This window comes from Apus apus, chromosome 12 (genome assembly GCF_020740795.1).
Source record: "Apus apus isolate bApuApu2 chromosome 12, bApuApu2.pri.cur, whole genome shotgun sequence".
In the NCBI taxonomy this organism is placed as follows: Eukaryota; Metazoa; Chordata; class Aves; order Apodiformes; family Apodidae; genus Apus; species Apus apus.
The window spans coordinates 9,870,083-9,881,693 of NC_067293.1; the positions used below are offsets into that span (position 1 = coordinate 9,870,083).

The window sequence follows — 11,611 nt, forward strand, 5'->3', positions numbered from 1 at the left end:
TTAGTAGGATAGGTCTGTTTGATTTCTTGCTTACGTTTTAACTTAATTTCCAGAAAAATTAAATAGTAGTGAAATTTGCAAAAAAGGAAACTAGTTGTTGAACTGAATACTGTCCATGGGAGGTATATATAATCAATGCAACATGTGAAACATCTTTATTCCTAACTGTAGAATAATTTTTAGAAATACAACATTAAAAGTTAATTTTAAAATAGGTGTTGAATTTGTGAAGCAGAAAGTTTCTGCTCAGCTTAATTCTACTATTTCTCCATTGACCTGTGAGTTGTTAGTTTGGAGTTCAGCTGGTTTTTTATTAAAAAAAAGTATTCCTCTTGAAAAAACTGCTGTCTTCAGCATTTCTATGATCAATACAGATTTTGTCTGACCTGAACTGACACCAAAGTTGAGAAGAATCCTGCAGTAACATTTTTAATAGAACTTCTGAACCCCAAACGACAAAAACCTTGTAAAGTCCTCCATATTGTGACCAAAGATGAAGACAGTCTAATTAGTCTCTTAAATGAATGCTGTCCTTCAGAGGTCATACATTCTTACTGTAGTGCCATTCACTTCACTGTGATTTATCACATGTGCATTTTGACATGCACACTAATAAAGTTTTGTTGTAGAGCTAGCTTAGCTGAGGAGGGGAAGACTACTTTTAAAAGTTCTCTGCTTTACTGAAGGCCCTGTGACTCTACCGAAGAAAGAGTACAAGTTGTGAACTAAAACCATGGACATATATGTTGAGGAGTGTTACGTGTCTCCCCTACCATTGTTTTTTTTTAATTCCTCACTACCAATACTTTATGTAATACAGTTTCAGTGGTTTAATTTAGACATGTGCCACCAAGTTCCGTAACTTGATCTTTGTTAGTCATTCTCATTCTTTAGTATCTTCTAGCTGGTTAAATACCAGCTTTCTTTAATAGTAGTTATGCATTTATTTAATGACTTAGTTTCTGTCTAATGGAATGATAATTTGTTGGCAGTTACTTACTGAACATAAGCTTCTTCAATATTCAGATAAAACTTTATTTAGTGCTAAAAAATACGCTTTTTGATTTCAGTTGACATAGTGCTAAACAATACATTTTTCCTTTTCATTTCAGTCGACGTGGCACAAGTCTAATGGAAGATGATGAAGAGCCAATTGTTGAAGATGTGATGATGTCATCAGAAGGGCGGATTGAAGATCTCAATGAAGGCATGGATTTTGACACCATGGACATAGACCTAGTAAGAAATTAACTTACCTTTTTAGTGGATTTTGGATTTGTTTTCTGGCTTTTAAAGTAGGATATTTGAATCAAATTTTCATTTTTGTGAAACAGAAGGATCATTCTTGTTGATCTCTGCATCCTTCAGTGGCTTTTCCCCTGTCTGTATACAAGTGCCATCTGTTCAAACTGCCATAACAAAAGCAAGAACACTGCCTGTAATAACAATGTGGATGATGAACATTTATCCCCAATAAATTCTTACCCCTTGAGAGTTCAGCTTCATGTATTACAGTTTAAAAACTTTGTTTTGTTCTGAAATTACAGTTAACATGTTTATTTGCTTGCTTTCTAAAGCCACCGTCAAAGAACAGGAGAGAAAGAACGGAACTAAAACCAGATTTCTTTGACCCCGCTTCAATCATGGATGAATCGGTAGGTTAATTTACATAAGAGGAAAATAATGTAAAATCAGTCATAAAGTTATGATATTCTTTTACTTCAAATTTAAAATGGAAAGAATGCAATGTTTAGGTTGTCTTTGTTAGCTTATTTTAGCAGACTGGTACAGTCAGTGGGATAATTTATGCTGTAAGTTAGCTTCATAAATTCTAAAGTAGTTGATGTTCTTTGCAAGTTTGTAGGAATTTCGTTCCTAATACTTTATATGTAGCTATGTAAAACTCAAAAGGCTTTGAATCTGAGAAAATATCACATCTGGTACAGAAAAGACCCTTTCAGAGGTTGATAGGAAAGAGCTTTAAAAAAAAATATTAGAAATAGTGCATACACAACATTAAAAGGAAGTTTCCTGTTGTGATGAGCTTAGTTGGGTGACTCTGATGTCATTACTAATTGTCAGCATTGGATGGTTTGCTTTTTTTTGTGGGGTTGGGTTTTTTGGTGGTTGGTTTTTTTGTATTTTTTAATTGGCATATTTAATTTTGTGCATTAGTAAGATAATGGAGAAAATAGATAATAGAGATAATAGAGATACCTATTTATAGAGATGAGAGGTATTTTTTCTTTCCATATAAAGTTTTAGGTCCAAACCATCCGAAGTCTGTAGTTTCTGCTTGCAGTTGCCCTTTTTTCCGACTTGATAAATCTGCAGTCTCTATTCTCTTTTAAAAATCTGCATGAGGGATTCCTTCTGTCTTGAACCACTTGTAATGTATGCAGCCATTTTTGACCTTGTGTAGCTGGTACAAAATTACACTGGAAATAATAAACTGCAGCAAGCCAGCAGAGGACAGTACAACAAGGCTTCCTGGGAATCTTGGACAGCTTGGTGGATTTTGGAAGACGGTTATGTATTTTTTACAGTATTGTTGCAGCGTGAACCTGTTCTTGTTATGGGAGAAAGAAGTCTTAAATACTGTTTTAAATGAAAATCCATATATTTTGTACTAGTAGGCCTTTGCTTTAGTAATAATGAATCAGATCAGGTTGTGCATCTAGCTGTTGTGTGTTCTGTTCTTGAAGTAACGCCAAGAAAGTATATAATCTGTTTTCTGACGTTCTGTTTTGAAATAGTTCTTCCCCTCCCCTTGATTTTTAAATTGATTCATCTGTGAAGTACCTATACTTTTTATTCTGACAGTGCTGAAAATTTGGTTTTCTACAGATGCATTTAATTGAATTCATAAACCTTTTGGCTTTTCAGTTTCTAAAACTGATCAAATATAATTTTAATAGCTTTACTGTTAGCTCTAGGTATCTTTCCTATATACTTTATTTCTCATGGATCATCCCCACGAGAGCCCAGGACTTGGTAGGCTGCAGTGTGGGAGTGTCACCACCTGATGGCAGCAGGTTACAGCCACATTTTCTGCGAGCTTTTGGAGCCAGTCCTGAGAGCCCAGCGGTGCCTGCCTCACTGTGCCGGCACAACCGGCGGCATCAGACTGTTCCTCTCCGAGGAGCGAGCAGTGGAGCACTGAAAAATGAGTTGGTACGGTCAAGGGGGCACCGACTAGCAAACCTTGCTCCCAGGCAGGGTGCATCAAGGGTGGGGATCCTGGAAGCAGGACTGCAGAAAACAGCTGTACCGCAGAACACAGCTGCTCTTTAGCATAAACCCCCACCTAAATGAATTGGGGGCAGCTCTGATAACAGTTTAGGAGACAACATGAATCCGTATTTAATCAGAGCTTAATTTATCAATCAGTATTTTATATGTAAGAATTTTTGAATAATTTCATAAGTGAAAAAATTTCTCTGAATAAAGTTACTTTGCTTTATTCATATAATTTATTTCAGAAGTCCATTATTGTTTGAGTTCTTGCACTTGTTTTTAATAGAAATAGACATAATAAAGCTGTTTATTTATTCAGGTGCACATGATTTATGGTCAGAATTTTAGTGTATCATCTCATTTTTTGATGTGTCCAGCTATTGCTGGCACCAGAGGCAGTTGTGTCTTAGTGTGCTGTATTGTATGATGCATCTAAAGTGAATTTGATACCAAGAACAGTAAAAACTGGTTTGTCAACAGATAAATGTGAACAGCAGTGTTAAGGTTCAGGAAAATTAAGTCTCTCATGGCTCTCTCTGATTTTATAAAGTCTTGTAAAAGCTAAGACAGTCACAAGATCTGGATCTCCTGGGGTTTTGGGTGGGTTTTTTTGGCACATCAGTTGTGGTGCCTATTTCCATTGGCATAGAGAATTATATGGCATGCTCCCACATGGGAAATGGAAACTGATTCTTTGTTTCAGGAAAGCTTTTTCTTCACTTAATCACACAGTCTCCTGAAGGACAGTATTTCGATTTTACCTGATTATTGTTTGATTTTTTGCTGTCTTCCTGACAGAGTTGATATATTTAATAGGAAATACTAAGTTTGTGTCCTGGCTGTGGCTGTGGGTTTTTACAAATGCAGCAGCAGCAGCCAGTGCATAGAGTGTTTCTCCCAAGGCTTAGTTACTGGAAACTACACTGTTGTTTTCAAGCTAAGGCCTGTAGAATGCTATTGTCAAAGAACTCTTAAGTTAGACAACTTAATAAAAATTATTTTGCAATTATTATCTAAAATATTTAAAGCACAGTCTTTATCACATTCCGACTGGATATAATTAATTTCAAGTGTGGGGGAAGTATTTTCTAATGAATGAGGTGCCCTTTTCATATTATTACATAAATCAGAAGTGTGGTCAATCTGGTTTGAAAGAAAATAAAGTTATAATGCCTTAACTTATCTTGAAGTGTCTTAATCTTAAATCATATACTAATTGCTTTGTTTTTGTTAAATGTGTAGTAGACTACAAATTGACACCATTTCTAACTTTTTTTTTAGGTTCTTGGGGTGTCAATGTTTTAATACCAGAGCAGCAAATAAATCAGTGGTGAAGTCATTTTCTAAGTGGAAGAGGAAGTTTTTCATTACAAAATTGTGGTAGATACAGTGAAATTCTGAACAGATTTTTCTCTAAGGAGAATGACATGCTTTCAAGATCAAGTGCATTGAAGGGGCAGTTTTGTTTGCCTGAAAAAAAAGAAATGTAAAGGACAAGTAAACAATTAGAGGATAAGCTACACTTTTTGTTGGGAAAAAATAATCAATATTTTATTTATGTGCTATCAGTTTATTTCTGGATCATAAGAAGTACTCCCTCTTGAGTTTTAATCTAACAGTCTGAGAGGTGTTTGGTACAGATTTGAGCCCCTCTCTATACACTTGCTGGCTATACTATAAATAATCATGAGGTCTGCTGGATTGCTGTTTACATCTATGAACTGAAATGATAGATGGATTGGTTTTCTTACAGTAGTAGAACCAGAGGAGTGTCAGTATTTTAAATTAAATGCAAACTTCGGCAACAGAAGGTTTGTATTACTTAATCATGGACAAAATTACATAAAGCAGAATTTTAACAGCTTTTTAGTCTAAAACACACTTTTATTCCAAAAGCTTCATGCTAGCCTTCTCAGAAAGGTCCATAAACTATGAACTACCAGAAGGTAACAGATCTCAGTCATGCTTGCCCATTACCAACCCTGAAAGTTTGCTTGTCCTTTAAGAAAAATGTAATGTTGTGAAATTCCTTCCAGTAGTGCCACTGTATTTTGTTTCCAAATAAAAGAAGCTTATTGTAGTATGTTTGCAGAAAAATTCTAAACAAAAATTATACAGCTTATTAGAGTGTGGGAATAGGGATCTAAATTTTAAATAAAATTATATATATATATAAATTGGTGCTGATTTTATAATTGCGCAGTTTGTTTAGTTTTTTCTTACTTTTAAATTCCAACTTAAAATTATGAGGTTTCAGAAATATATTGAAAGTTTAACAATGTTTAAAAATAGAAGAGCATGAGAATTCATGCTTTAAAAATGATTTTTAAATTTGTATTTTATATTGTTTTATCTATCTGTCTTTGCAAGCAGTCTTCAGGTTAAAGATACTTCTAACAGGTTACAGTACATTTCCTCTGTATGTAAATTAGATTGGATAATAGAAATTCATAAACAACCCATAATATTCTTTAAAAGCTAAGCTTTAAACTTCATTTTGTGTCCATTCACAAATAAATTAAATTTGGTCTAAAACAGAAAGTGGATCTATACCATTTTGACATCGACTCATTTGCAAGGCTTAGGCAGCTAGACATCATTTTAAAGGAAATATTAACTTATATTACATATGTATATTTTTTGTCAGTTGTCTCTCAGTTCTCGAGGTATATTATTTTAATCATTCCATGCCTTAATATGCTTGCAATACAAGAATCTCCCCAAATGGGTGAATACAAAAAGGCTTCCTGTTTTTAGACTCAGAAATTAAACATTCGGCTGTGGTAGCCAAAAACCATAGATTATCTAAAGGATCATGATAAAATATAATTATTTTACTAAGTCATGGGGTAACAACAAACTCAAAACTAGATCTGCCTAACTCATTTTACGTAAATAAATACTCATGTCTAAAAGTACTGCCTATATTGTTTTTCACACCACTGCATTTAATAGAACTGCTGAGAGGACTGTATATATGATTTTAAACTTAAGTTGATTTTTCTTACTCTTGAAGGAGTGTTTCCTTGTGAAAGCAGTTCTTACAGCTTTGTTTTCAACCAGCTAAAAATGTTTTATATATTTACCTTAACCTGTTGTCCTCCACATTCTATTGTCCTAATTGTACTGTTTTCTGATTTGTATTTATGTCTTGAGACAGTAACTTTTTGAATAAAAATAAACCTACAGTATGTTGTATGTTTGATCTTTTTAAATCGGGTTTAGGGGAGGACAGTGAAGAATGGGGTATAAGTAATGCAAATGTTATGTTTATAGAAATCAAAATCTTTTTCCATGTCTTTTAAGTGTTTGTCTCAGAGTTGGGATAATGTATGGAAAACTGCACTGTTTTATATTTGTAATAAATTGTACAAGTTTTTAAAATGTGAATAAAGCACTAATTGGGTAATAATTTAAAGTAGAAAAGTTAATGCAATCATGGTTGTTTTAAATATGCTTTAATTTGAGATAAACTTGTTTAAAAAAATTAGTGTAAATACAGAGTGAGCTTTTCAAGAGGTTAGTACCTGCAAATAAAATTTTTAAAATTTGTATAGAACTTTTACATGCCAAGAAATCAGTGGTTAATTATTTTTGTGTTAACCTTTTTTAAAGGTGTATCAGTAGTCTCTCTGTTGGTTTCTTTTTTCCTGTTAACTTTTATCTGACATTATTCAGAATGTTTTGATTCGGAGATGAGAGGTATTGTATATAGTCCAATAGGAGTACCAGTGAAAGTGCTGCTTGCCAGTTCAGCTCAGAACAAATGGAAAGAGAGCAAGGAAATGAGGGGAAAAACCCTAAAGATCGCTTCCCCTACCCTCCACTACTGAGCAGCCCTGGCTGTGTCTTGAAAGCTCCTTTCTGTTACAAGGCTTTTCAAGAGTTGTTTTAAAATCATAGCTATAATACTTCTAATCCTTGCTAATGTAACTTTGGATGGTTTGGGGTTTTTTTTCTTTCATTATTATTACAAATGTTCATTCCTATCTCTAAATCCTGTTGTAAGTTCAATAGTACCTTGTGGAAAATTGTTTTAGTAGGTTCTAAGTTTATAACACAAGAAAATACCTTCACTATACAATGTAGATTCTGTTCTAGTTATACCATTTTCATACAGAAGCCTGTAAATTACAGAAATTTGAGTTTTGAAAAGATATTGTGATAAAAATGTAGAAAACAATAAACAATTCAGAGAAAGTAAAGCCTGTCCTCTAGTTTACCAAGGAGGCCACAGAGAAGATGCTGACACAGAATGAAAGTCAAAGGAGTAGTCTTCACATACTCTGTAAAAAGTTATTTCTTGCTATTAAACAACCAAAGACAATACATAAGAAGTTAGTGATTACTGTTGTTTGTTTGTTTGTTTCCCTCTGGCTGCTGTGGTGCTGGTTCCTGTAGCTTGTTAGAACCAGTAAATCCCCATCTTCTCTCAGTATAACTAAATAATTGCCATTTTGAAATGTATTCCTCTCTGTTTTCCTGATAGTTTACACATACACTTGTCCTAGCATGGGATTAACTTACCTTCCTGTGCATAAAAAGTACTGAGGTTTTAAGATGCTTTGATTCACAGTAGGGTTCTGCTGCTTTTCAGCCTATAGATATCACTTATTTTTTATCTAATGATCTGATGAATGTCATGAGCTTGTTCTTTTTTTGAAGTATTTGTCAAAATTGTCAATTTATGCTTCAGAATTCTTTTGATCAAACACAAATTGATTCTTTAAAAATATACTTATTCTTACTTAACTGCTTTAACTTAATTTTCTTCAATCAATTTATGATACTGAAATGCAGCTTATGTCATTGCCTCGTTTTTCGTAATCCTAAGCAATCTTTAGTAGTGAGATTGTTTCATTTCTGATATTTATTGGCACCCAAAAGGGTTCACATCTTTGACGGAGGTGGGTGATCACACATACTTGGAAAACAAGGTAATGTAGGACAATACTACTCTATAATTTTATTTAAAAAGTAAATCGTCAATGCCAATTGAGCCTGTCATTTTCCTCAGCTTCCTGTCTCTCCTGTAGCCCTTCTTCATGTTGCTGAGTTTCTTGAATATGTACTTCTTTGATTAGATCTTAATTTTCTTTTTTAAGTTTTTAACAGCTAAATTGTGAGTCATAATAGATTCTTTGTAAATGACTGCCTTCCAACTAGCAGTTCAGCTGCTTTTTTTGTTCTGTTTTTTGTAGCTACTGTCTGATTTTATAGATATAAATCATAGTGGCAGTACAGTGGTAAGAAGCTATAAACATGCCCAAAAAAATGATCCCAAGAATGTTAAAGATTAGATGGATGGCTGATGGAGCCCCCTATGGAAACGTCCCTGTTCTAGAGAATAGGTTCAGTTCTTTGCACTGTCATTGTGCTTCCCAAAACAGATTGTGTTATTTCTTCTGAGCTTTTCCAAGCATTTTTTGGTTGGAAAGAAGAGGTAAGCCATCATATTAACTGTTTTTGTCAAAGCAAGGGCTGCAGTTAGTTACCAGTCATAAAAGTGAAATATGTGTTCAGCTGATAACAGCTTGAATTCTGCATTTTCAAAAAAGCTATTAAAAATTAATTTTGTAAACTATAAATCAAAATAATAAAACCTCTAGGCGTCCTAGAACATCTCAAATATGGAAGGGGATGTAAAGATGGTTACTTAATGGAAACATACAAGTAATACAAGGTTTTGAAGAAACTGATTAATTAGTTTGATGAAGACAGTTTCTGGTATGCTGAGGTGAGTGATGACTGGTCAGATCAATGAGCAGCAGCATTTTGTTTCAGATCTGATAGGCTGTGGCTGCACCCAGAAGACTCTTGAATTAAGAGACCAGTGTCCTGTTCATTTCCATTCTTTTAAAGTGCTTTTTGAGAAAGCTTTTTCCTGGATACTGAGATTGTTGCAATTTATTTGTCAAGAGTTTTAGCAGAGATTGTGTCCTTGTGCTTATTTAGCCCTTCTCTGGACTGCTCATTCAATGCATTTGACCTTAACTTAAGATTTTTTGTTTTTTTCCGTGTACCTTTCTGTCAGACTGTAAAATCTGTTGACAGGCACTATAAGGCCTTGGGAATTGCTGTGACCATTGTGCTGTAGTTAATGCAGGTAATGGTGGGTTTGGGTGGGCTTGGAGTTGTGCTGTGAGTGACACGGCTCCAGGCCAGCCTGCTGATCCTATGCTGCTCAGCCCGAGTATTTTGTGGGTAAAGTTTCAGCTTTTCAGTACTATGTTGGCAGCTCCAAGTGAAACCTTACTTACCACACCACATGGCCATTCCAGGAAGCCATGCAATTTGCTGTTGCTTTTTAAATAGCAGTTAAACCACAATTCTTGAGTGACGTATGTGCAGATCTCTTATTATTTCAACACACACTGTTCACAGGTTTATATTCTGTTTTCTTCTCTTTAGACTGCTGAACTCTACCAAAAGCAAAAAAGCAAACCACATCCACTTGTTTTTCATATCGTATACAAAAGCACTATAAGATGTAGCATATCTTACATTTATCCTACTCTTTGTATTTTTCATCTTGAAATACTGAGCTCTTACGTGACTGTTCTTGCATATCAACTGACAAAACCCTGTCTTTTCATTACTTCTGTTGCTGGCTTATAATCTTCTGCATCTTGAAAAGCAGATTTTTTGGGGGCGGTTTTTTAACTGAAGTCTTCCATTGCAGCCAGGAATTGAAGTGCTGTTTGAAACCGAGCGTGGATCAGGGAAGTGGCTTTGTCAAGTGCAAACACTATCTTGTCACTTCCATCCTGTTTGAGGTACTGATGCTGTTATGGTTTAAGGGCATATTGTGTAAAATGCTGGTAATGGGAGAAGACTGCAGGTTTGTACTATTGATAGTTTTCCTTGTTAAGGGACTGTGTTTTTTTTCTTGCTTATATCAATAGCTTGTACTTAGTGAAAGCAGCTTGTTTGAAGTGCCAGGAAGCTAAAAGGAACAGATGTCCTATTTTAAAGTTGATTTCATTGCAATCTCTCTGTTGTTTGTTGTTGGTTTGGTTTAGATTTTTTTTTAACCTTGCAACACTTCATCTTCTGCTTCAGAAGGGCTTTTACCTTCCACAGTTCTCTACTTCACCTGAGTTGGATTTGTAGTGGAGCCCTGTAGAAAGGAGAGACTGCCAAGAACATCATTTCAGCTGTTGGCATTAACGTTCTTTTCCTGGGATTTGTTATAATTTAAGCAAAGAATTTGTTTGTTGTAGCATGCTATACTGATTGTCAGAGATCCACAAATTTTGTAGATTGAGACAGTTCAGAAGCATCGTTTATTCACATGCTGTTCCTTTAGTTAATAGAATTAGATTTAGGTCACTTGATCCATTATTAAAGTTCAAAAGATGTCTCTTAGACTTTTCTTAAACCCCCACCCACAAGGAAAGTCAGATTTTCTTCTTTATTTTATTTGCTGTTCATCTCTTATTCATTGACCAGGCATACATGGTGTGTAGAGAACGATTAGAACCAGACCACACCACTTAGTGATGCATATTCAAAAATGTGTTAACTTGGCAGGTTGGGTCTTCTGGGCAGATGATGTCTCCTGTTCTACAAAATACAAACACGTACACACAGATCACAGCACTGGGTCTAGTTTCCACCTGCATGACAGGGATCTGGAGAGCAAGATACTCTGACCAGCCAGCGTGTTAGGCCCTGGCTGGCAGCTTGGCCACAACACGGTTCCTCCTCAGGCTCTGTGTTTTCAGATGTGTGTGGTGCTCATCCTCTCTCAGAAGGGGTAATTAATTACTGTTTGTACATTAGTTTGTCACCAGGCTGCCAGTGACTTGTCAGTCCTGTAACCCTGGGTCATCCACCTTCTGACTCCACCAAACAGAATGCCAAAGCAGTTACTGTTGTTGTCCAGTTCATTTTCAATTGGCTATGTGGTAAGCTTGAGCTGGGCCTGGCAAGTGAAGTAATTAATTTTTTTATCAGAAGAAATGTTAGAGAAATAAACCAGCTTGGTTTGAGCTTTCAGACAGTTGTATTCTAGGAATAAGGAGACAGATTTGATGCATCAGCATAAATTATGCCTCTTATCCCTGTAGGACTTGCTAGGGGAGAGAAGAAGGGACACCTTTCTCAAAAAACTCAGAGGATGAGGACTCCTAACTTGTTTCTACTTAGTTTTTTAAGAAATCCTCTTGAAATGAGATCTGAAAATGTTACTGCTTCTATTCTCCACTCAGCCAGCCTTTAGAAGGCCCCTTTTACACCACTGTAACTGGTCAGAAAACAAGTCTGTTATGTCTCCATCCCCAGAGTCTGCTGTAGGTGACGGACAGTGGGCAAAAGTATCTGTTCTGGGGAATTGAAATGGCAGGCAGATGCCATGATACCCTCTTTCACC

At 35.4% G+C, this 11,611-nt stretch overlaps 1 protein-coding gene across 5 annotated transcripts in view; it reads left to right on the plus strand.

Moving 5' to 3' along the window:
* The window catches only part of STAG2 (stromal antigen 2), a 76,429-nt gene extending 70,001 nt beyond the window's left edge, over window positions 1-6,428 (plus strand). For 2 of the 5 annotated variants that reach the window (XM_051630047.1, XM_051630052.1), the window contains exons 32-34: window positions 1,113-1,239; window positions 1,578-1,655; window positions 4,519-6,428. In XM_051630047.1, the coding sequence (XP_051486007.1) occupies window positions 1,113-1,239; window positions 1,578-1,655; window positions 4,519-4,542 (229 nt within the window). In that variant the 3' untranslated portion in view covers window positions 4,543-6,428. Of the gene's footprint in view, window positions 1-1,112; window positions 1,240-1,577; window positions 1,656-2,259; window positions 2,634-2,918 lie in introns of those variants that run through there. The other 3 variants (XM_051630048.1, XM_051630050.1, XM_051630051.1) reach the window with 3 other exon arrangements.
* Window positions 6,429-11,611: the final 5,183 nt, after the last annotated feature.